Source organism: Cibotium barometz, chromosome 43, assembly GCF_041138505.1.
Source record: "Cibotium barometz isolate CiBa-2024 chromosome 43, ASM4113850v1, whole genome shotgun sequence".
Taxonomy (NCBI): domain Eukaryota; kingdom Viridiplantae; phylum Streptophyta; class Polypodiopsida; order Cyatheales; family Cibotiaceae; genus Cibotium; species Cibotium barometz.
Window position 1 is genome coordinate 20,722,763 of NC_141088.1, and position 9,065 is coordinate 20,731,827.

At 46.0% G+C, this 9,065-nt stretch overlaps 1 protein-coding gene across 1 annotated transcript; it reads right to left on the minus strand.

The window, feature by feature from the left end:
• Positions 1-5,726: 5,726 nt before the first annotated feature.
• LOC147613673 (putative inactive receptor kinase At1g27190) lies at positions 5,727-8,147 on the minus strand. The gene is made up of 2 exons (XM_086781626.1): positions 6,497-8,147; positions 5,727-6,397 (listed from the first exon to the last, which is right to left on the minus strand). Exons 1-2 carry the CDS (start codon positions 7,980-7,982, stop codon positions 5,991-5,993), a joined length of 1,893 nt encoding a protein of 630 aa, XP_086637752.1. The 5' UTR covers positions 7,983-8,147; the 3' UTR covers positions 5,727-5,990.
• Positions 8,148-9,065: the final 918 nt, after the last annotated feature.

Consider the following 9,065-nt stretch of genomic DNA (forward strand, 5'->3'; position numbering starts at 1 on the left):
TGAGTATTGTCCTACCAAAGATAATGTTGCTGATTTGTTTACTAAGCCTCTTCCTCGACCTACCTTGGATTATCTTCTTCAGCGCTTTGGCATTGGTCCTCCCATCTGGACCTGAAGAGGAGGTGTTGGATAGGTGTCATCAGACTCTAGATGGTGTCACGCTAGTGGCACACTCTTTAGCCTCTAGGCATTTTTGGGATTTATAGCATTCATTTCCATTTTTTTCCTATTTACACATTTTTGGGTGGAGGAAAGGGTGGAGGAACTTTTCTAGAGATCCGTTCATCTTGTGCCTATATATATGAGGCATTGTAGTTCATTTCTAATCAAGTTGGATAGTGGTTCATTGATGAGTTCTTGAGTACATTGTCTCTTCTCTCATCTCTTCTTTCTCACAACCATAAGCACCATAACATTTCCGTTCTCAGGACAGCCCATAGTTCCAAGGTGCACCCCCCCGATGCCTTCTCCAAGTAACAAGTTTTTCCAGTCGAGGGTGTACCATTCCATAGTTGAATGCACTTGGCCAATGACTCGAAACATTTCTTTGCAATAGGGCAATGCATGAAAATGTGCAGGTCATCTCTCCACCTCCTTGCATCTGTGGCACTTTCCATCCCCTATGTTAAGTCTGAAGGCTTTAAGCTGGATCCAAATAGCTTTGAACATGACCAACCAAGCTAGGCATGCTTTTTTTGGTTCCACATACTTATTCCATAGCTTGTCAAACAGAAAATAGCATTGCACTCTGTCCAGAAGGATTCCCCATCTCTTGTTTAGTGTGCAATGGATAGGATCCGTCCTCTGTTTGGGGGGAATAGGGAGAAGTCCTTTTTGATTCTTCCATTGGAAAGCTTTGTGCGCTGGCATATCTTTAATCGAAAGCAGCCAAGTGTCCGATTGGTGCCATAATCTGATTCTTATCCCAATAAGAATCTCAAGTATCCGATTGGTGCCATAATCTGATTCTTATCCCAATAAGGTCTAATTCTGCATATGAGACATTGTAATCTCTGATCAGATCATCTCTGGACATCCATGCATTGATGTCTCTGTCCCAAATATCCCACCAACAGCATATTCCTTTCCTGTGCATTCTCAAAGCCGCTTCAGCTTGGGCATTATCAATTGGGGCGAGGGGAATGCTTGGCCACCAGATATAGTCTCTCCCATGTACCCCCCATGTGTAGCTAGGCTAGACAAGATAAGGTCAGTCTTGATAGCATTCCAAGCGGACCAAAGTGAATGGACCAATTGGTTGCCAACCGGTTTCACCAAGTATTTGCTCGCCATAATTGTGAGCGGGGGGGGCTTCTTCCACTTGGGGAATTGTTTAAGCTAGAATTGTTCCAGCTTTCTAGTGATCAACCAGGCCCAGTCTTCAGAGGGGTAGAGAAAGCTTCTTAGCACCCACTTGGCAGCCATTGTATTAGCCAGATTGGACACGTCTTTGATTCCAAGGCCCCCTTTACCTGTTTCCAAACAGCACCATTCCCACCTGACTTTAGGGATTTTCCTAATCCAGGGGTCCCCTCCCCATAGATAGTTCCTGCATAGCCTTACGAACTGGTGTAGATCAGAGTTTGGCAGTCTCCAGCAGCTAAGAAAGTAGATGATAGAAGGGCTAATGAAGTGGTTAATTACCATCTTTCTACCCCCCAAGTTTAGATGCATTTTTTGCCATCTGGTGAGTTTCTCTTCCACCTTGTTTAGCACCCACATCCATCTTTGCTTCAGGATGACCTTGAATCCCATGGGAATACCCAATAATATGAAAATTACTCCCTCTTCTAGGACTTTGCAGAGCCAGCTTGAATCAGCCAGTCAGGAGGCTTGTCAATAAGGGACCTGATACCTGTTTTTTTATGGTTAATGACTGAGCCAGATGCCCTGCAGTAAATGTCCAAGCACTCCTTAAAGCACTTTATGCTTATCTCAGTATTGGCAACCATGGCATTAGCATTTGGGTGCATAGCTGTTTATTGTTGGGCAGAGAGATACCATTCATTTCCCCTTTGTCCATCCTATCTTTAATCAGCCAGTTTCAGACCATCAGCAATAGCATAGAGGAGGGGTGCTAGAGGGCAGCCTTGTCTGATAGATTTGGTCAGGGAGAACGCATTAGAGATCACACCATTGACGTTCACCCTAGCCGTGGCATTCCCAAAAAGAGTACTCACCATCTGGATGAAGTGCTGACTTGCACCCATGTGTTTAAGGGATTCTAGAACATAATGCCAACCGAGCCTATCATAGGCTTTATCAAAGTCAATTTTGAAGAAGATGTAGTCCTGTTCAGATTCTTTTGCATACTCCATACCCTCCCACAAGGTGATAATGGCATCCAGAATGTACCTTCCTTTGATGAATCCCTTTTGCTCCTATTTGATCCAATTCTTTAGATGACTGGACAGTCTTAGTGCAAGGGCCATGGCAAATATTTTGTAGGCACAGTTTAACATGGTAATCGGTCTCCAATTGCTCAAGTCATTCTTCTCCCCTTTCTTATGGATAAGTTTTATCCACCCTTCATTGATCCGGTGAGGTAACGCCCCAAAAGAGACAGCCTCCTGCCACACTGCCACCAGTAAGGGAGACAGCAAGAGATCCTTGAACGTCTTGTAGAATTTAGCGGGCATGCCATCAAACCCTGAGCTATTCCTCACCTTTAGGCAGTCTATGGCCTTGCCAATCTCTTCCTTGGAGATATTGTTTTCTAGCTCTTTAGCAAGTGTGTCAGGTATGGTTGGCTTCCTGGCCGGCCCTATGAGAGCTATGCATTTGAGTTGGTCATTGGTCACCCCTCCCCCTTTACTAAATATATTGTTAAAGTACTGGAAGACTCTTGATCTTTTTCCTTCCTCAGAGGCGTCATCCAGATAGTTAGGATCATGTAGTGTAGGGATTGCATCCTTACATTGTTTGACTTTTAGCATTTTGAACATCTCAAGAGTGGGAAGGTCAGCTTTCCCAGGCCACCAATCTCTAAGGAAAAGAAGGGCCTCCTTCTGGGTTACCTCCTCTTCTCTCCTAATTTCAGTCCTAGTACCAAGAACGGCTTCTTGAATAGCCGCATCTTTGTTATTGGCTACAGTTTCCAGTTCTTTTAGTTTCAGGTATAGCAGATCTCTTCTATTTTTCCTGATTCTGGTTACCTCTTTCCTTAATGCAGATCAAAAGAGCTTGGGTAGATTTGATGGCCAGACTGCAAGCCCTGCGGCGCCGGGGTAATGCCACAGCTGAAGAATTCAGTCCAGATTCTTTTGACTTCCTCCTGAATAATAGGCATTTTGAACAGGGCAGGATCCATGTGGAACCATTGATTAGAGACCTTTTTGTCATGGTTGTCCAGCACTAATATCACGGGGTAATGATTAAAGAGGCAAGTAGAGATTTCAGTTCTACATTCACATCTGATGTAGGTGTTACCGAGGGTTTTGCTAATGTATCCTCTATCCAATCTTGCTTTCCTGGTCAATTCCCCATGGGCATAGTTCTACCACGTGAAGTTTCCTCTATCCCCCACGTCACATAGCTCAAAGTGATCCACAGTGCGCTACCAAGCTAGGAGCTCTGCCCCTTTAATGACTTGTCCCAACCCTCTTAATCTGTCATTTTTGGATTCTACCATATTGAAGTCTCCCATTAGAATGATAGGATCAGGGATGCTTCTCAGTGTACCCCAAGTTCTGATTCTGCTCGCCTGAGGACCTCCAGCATAAATCCCAATGAAGGAGAAGGTTGTCATTTCAAATGCAGCCCATTGATCAAACGTATCAATCCTCATGTCTTTCAGATCATTCTGATGGTCCACATGCATCCCTACAGCCACTCCTCCAGATCCCTGATAGTGGGCTGTGTAGATCTTGATGTGCTCTTTAGAGATGTTGAGCAACCTTTTTTCAAGCTCATCCTCGTTAACTTTGACTTCCGTTAGAGCTATAAAGTCAAATCTTCCTTGTTTCCTTAGCCATTGTTTCACTAGTTGGACTTTTGATGAAAGGTCAGTCAACCCCTTGACATTCATTTGCTCTTTTTCTGGGAGTTGACCTTTTTAGGTCCCACTTTGGATGCAGCTTGAGGTGTGGTGGAACCCACCTGAGCATGCATTCTTTTCAATTCCTTGACTATCTCCATTTCTTTGGGCAAGCCATTTTCTGTATCAGACAGAGACTGCTCAACCCTGTCTTGCTCATCTCCCAATGGGCCTGCCGTCATTGCGTGGGGCAGGAGCACTTGGTCATGGTCCATTTGATTAATTTCGGCCAGAATTCTAGATCTATCCAACGGCGTGGATTGACTGATCTCTTGGGAGCCAACCGAATCATCCGGGTCAGATATGCTATCTAATAAGGCAAAGGAGTTGGCAAATGCCCTCTGGTTTCCCGCCCTATTCTGTCTAAAGCTCTTCTTCCTATTGGGCACTATAAACTTTTCTCCCTTTTCTTTTGAGGTAGAGGGAACAAGGGGAGAAGGCACCGTCGTATTCTTATTCATTCCAGTAGGCTGAGCTTGGTTGATGGCTAGGGGAAGATTAGGGGCACTAGTGGCACTCAAATTGGGGTATTTTGAAGGACACTCTCTGATCACATGTCCTTGCTTGTCACAATGGAAACATGCATTGGGTAGGTGTTTGTATAGAATGCTTTGCTGGATGTTGTACTTACCGCAATTGATTTCAATCTCATCAATAAGGGGCCTATCTAGATCCACTTCTACAAGGACCTGAGGATGCCAAGCCGGGTTGTAATCATTCTTGGGTCTCATGCCTAGCACTTTCCCTATAGGGGAGACAGTTTTTTTTAGCCAAGGGTACAGGTAGAAGGGCAGGTTAGGAAGCTCCACCCACACCGGATGGTTTAGGACCTTGAGGATTAAAGTTCTTGGACCAACTGAAAAAACAGAATGGGATGTTCCTGTATATCCATTGTCCTGAACCTAGGACCTTAAGGGCCATATTTGGGTCCTTGAATAGAAAGAGGTAGTATCCATTTGGGAGGGCTTGGATGATCTCTACCTCGATACCAATGGAAATCCAGTTATCTTTGACCCACCCCCTAAGGAAATCTATTGGTGGTCTTGGCCCAAACATTAACCCAACTAAACAATGGGCTGTGTAATCAGTATCCAACAAATGAACCAGCTCAGGAGGAAGACAAACCACAGGAATAGTGGAAGAGGGTTTACCTGATGTGTCCATGACCTTAGCTGGAGCTTGCTTGTTGATTTGAGCCTCTTCTTCGACTTGTTTCTATAGCAACATCAGATTTAGCTCTTCCACTCAGGCTCTGGAATCTTCCAGCTATTTCTTGGTGTCCATGAAGTCTTCTAAAACCTGCTCATACTTCAGCATGGTTTCTCTGTTGCCATCCATGGCTGGGGGCCAATGTAGGAACTGCTAAAAGGCAGCTTGAGGGAACTTGGCAGGTTGAGATGACTTACTCCCAGAGCAGGATCCCTGTTCTCTGAGAAGAGTAGGAGCTCCCCTCCACTCGGTGCCCATGCACTTGAGGGGGGGGGGTGTGGAAAGTAAGGAAGGAAGCACACAAAGGGCTTCAAGCCTCTGGGCAGGGCAGCAGTTGTTGCAGAGGGGTGAGAGAGGAGGAGCTCAGGTGCAGCACAACACCATTGCCAGAAACCGGCGCTTCAACGGCTCCTGAACTGTGCGCTATTCGTTGAAACCCGGGATTTTAAAATGACTAAGTTGTGATTTTGAGAAGCCGCTGTTTTGAAAATTTATCAACTTTTAGACATAAACAGTTTATTTTCATACATAAATGGAGGTCAAGCTAGTTTATGGCTTTAAAGTTTAAGGTTAGGGTAGGACCTAGGCCTTCAAATTTCAGCCCAGCTCACTTTGGAACACGGGCTGACAATCTGAGGCTCTTCAAACCAAGAAGATATGTCGAGTCAACGGAGAAGCTATCACGCGAGTAGTTACAAGTGATGCAAAGTAATTACGACTGTTGTCGTACTTACGAAGTGACTAATTAAGACAAGATCCATATTTCGGCCTCCCTCTCCTCGCTAGTCTCCGGTTCATTCACGAGCACCCATGATGGCAGACAACTCCTGACCTTGTTGGAAAGCTCGCGCAGGAATGCTGCTACAAATTGCATGTCTGGCCTACAAATGGCCGCCTGCACGCAGCAGCTGCAGCCAAGCCTCAACGTGGCTGTGATCTCGTCCCCCCATCGCTCAAAATCTGTCTCTAGCGGTGCCGCAATCACCCGCCTCGTTGCCCCTTCGACTACGGCCTGTCGCACCCAATCGGCCAAGGTCTCGCCCTCCTTCAGCCTGGAGCTGCTCGGACGCTCCCCGGTCATCACCTCCAGCACTATCACTCCGAAGCTGAACACGTCCGCCTTGCGAGACACCACTCCTTGCTGCGCGCACTCTAGTTTTGTTGGCACAATTAGAATCAAATTATTAAACACATAAACGTCGTCCGCTATGTATAATTATCCCTAGTAAGTATGCGGATAGCAGCGCTTACCCGGAGCTGTGTAGCCGAAGGACCACCAAGTTGGAGATGCGCTACAGCTCACGGCAAGCGTGGCCGTGTTGATGGCGCCCACCATCCTAGCAAGCCCGAAGTCGGCAATGTGTGCTTCCATGTGCTCATCGAGCAGTACATTGCCGGGTTTCAGGTCTCCATGGACGACACAGCTCTTGCCATCATACTCGTGGTGGAGGTACGCCAGCCCTTCTGCGATGCCCACCAGGATGCTCAAGCGCGCATTCCACCCCAGTTGCGGCCGTTCGTTGCTTCTACTGCTGGCATCAGAGGAAACGCCGTGGAGAAGGGTGTCCAAGCTGCCCATGGACATGTAGTCGAGGATGATGGCCATGGTGTCCAGGTTGTAGCAGTAGCCTAGAATCCTTACCAGGTTCCGGTGGCGGAGCTTCCCCAATACCTGCAGCTCCGTCAAGAACTGCTTTCGGGCGTCCGACAGGCCTAGCTCCTCGTCCAGACCCATGCATTCCAGCAACTTCACGGCGATCATCCGCCCGTCGCCAAGCCTGCCCTTGTACACCGTGCTTGACCCGCCCGCTCCGATGACGTTGGCTCGGCTGAAGCTGGACGTGGCCCGGCGCAGCTCTTCACCGGTCACTTTCAAGTGTTTCTCGAACATCTCCACGCCGGCCGCATCACTTTCCCCTTTCCTGCTCCTCCACCAACAACACCAACAAACGGAAAGCGCCGCCGCGGCAAGAAGTAGCACGCCAACAATCGCTGCCGAAATTTGCAGCTTGACGTTGGTGAGAAACGATGACCCATTATGCCCGCACGCCTTTATCAGTGGCTGCCCGCAGAGACCTGAGTTGTTCTCAAAAGCGGCAGCGGGGAAAGCTGCCTGGTCTAACGCTGATCTGTTGATGAAAGAGGATGGAATTTGTCCTGACAACGAATTAGATGAAAGATCCAGGTCAGTCAAGCGTGGCAGGTTCCCAATCCCCCAAGGAATCTGACCGATCAAACGGTTGTTCTGCAGATGGAGCTCATTCAGGTACTGGCAATCTTCTAAATTCTGATCTGGTATCATTCCACTGAACTCATTCTGTGACAAGTCCAAATTAGTGAGATACGGCATCTGCTTCCACAAATCTGCTGGAAGCGGCCCGCCGAAGCCATTATTGGACAGATTTAATTGTGTTAAACTCTTGCAGCTGGATAAACCGTTTGGAAACCCCCCCAAGAGACCCGCTTGCGCCAGTGTGAGATAGTTGACTTTGTTCCCGTCATCGTTCCAACACGCAACACCAGTGAAGCTACAGATGCTGCCTTCATATGAGGTATCCTCAAAGTTCCAATTAGACAAGTAGTTGCTAGGATCAATCACAGAGTTCTTGAACGCCTTCAGACATTCAGTATCATCCTCTTGTGCACGTACTAGTGTGCTCAATATCCAGCACAGCTGCGCAGCTGCTAGTGAGACGAGGACAAGCCGCCGATTGCAGCCGAGTACGCTGCCGGCCATCCTAGCTACTGATGGTGGGCAGTCTTCACTCGGCACATAATTAAGAGCTTGATCATCGCGGCAATTGATGATGACTGAAGGAGAGCTTGCTACTACCTACCTCCTTACGCCAATTGATGAGTCGAGGAGCCAACAAGTCATGCGCTTCCACAGCGGTCAAGAAAGTATTGTTTAGCGATCCACCGAGCATCTTCTTCGCCCCTGAAACGGCATCTTCTTCACCCTTGAAACGGTCAACTAATTCTTGAAAAATTGGAGGAGTGGAGGTATTTTTCTCTCCCAATCAACTTTTTGGTCCTTAAGGTATGCAAAGACATTGCGCGGGGCATTAAGGTTGCTTTTTGACCGAGTCATGCTCTTTTTTGGCATTTTGGCCATAAAATACAGCTACTTATTTTGAGTAACCATCAAAAAATAAGGTAGATCCTAAAAAAACAACGAGAATTATTTTTACTGAACCTGTTATTTTGAAGGGTGTCAACAAAGTCATTCTCATTTTTGGGAATTTTGAACATAAAATATAGCCACTTATTTTGAGTGACTATCAAAAAATAAGGTAAATTATAAAAAAAACGAGAATTATTTCGATTGAACTCGTTATTTTGAAGGGTGGCCCAACCCGTAAAAATCGTCCTTAAAGGGTAGGATGAAACTTCCTTTGGTCAACATCCTTTCTTAATCCAACGGCTAAGATTTTTTGGCAAGCCTTATCATATTCCTTTTTTTTAAGATTTGTGAATCTCCTTTGAAGACTCCAAGAGCATGTACTATGAACTCCTTATTTTAGTGGGTCAAAACACACAAAGAAACTCCAAGCAACTTGAAAATTTGAGAAAATTTGAAAAAATCCATTGACTTATAAGTCTCCTGATTCATAAGATGCACTTTTTCAATTTTAAAACTTGACAATTTAAGAAAAGTTAAAAAATTCATTCATTAATAGCATGCACTTTTTTTAAATCCTAAAGCAATCCAACAAAGTCTTTGGTTCTTGTCGAAGATGATGCTACAAGCCATTAAAGTCAAATCACTTTTAAAAGAACAAGAAAGCACTTAGAGATCATCCATTAAATAGCTATTTTT

Excerpts from the sequence above, each read along its gene's own strand:
- LOC147613673 (XM_086781626.1), bottom strand. The coding sequence starts at position 7,982 with ATGGCCGGCAGCGTACTCGGCTGCAATCGGCGGCTTGTCCTCGTCTCA. Across the intron at positions 6,398-6,496 it reads CTTCGGCTACACAGCTCCGG|AGTGCGCGCAGCAAGGAGTG; the intron begins GTAAGCGCTGCT and ends CAACAAAACTAG.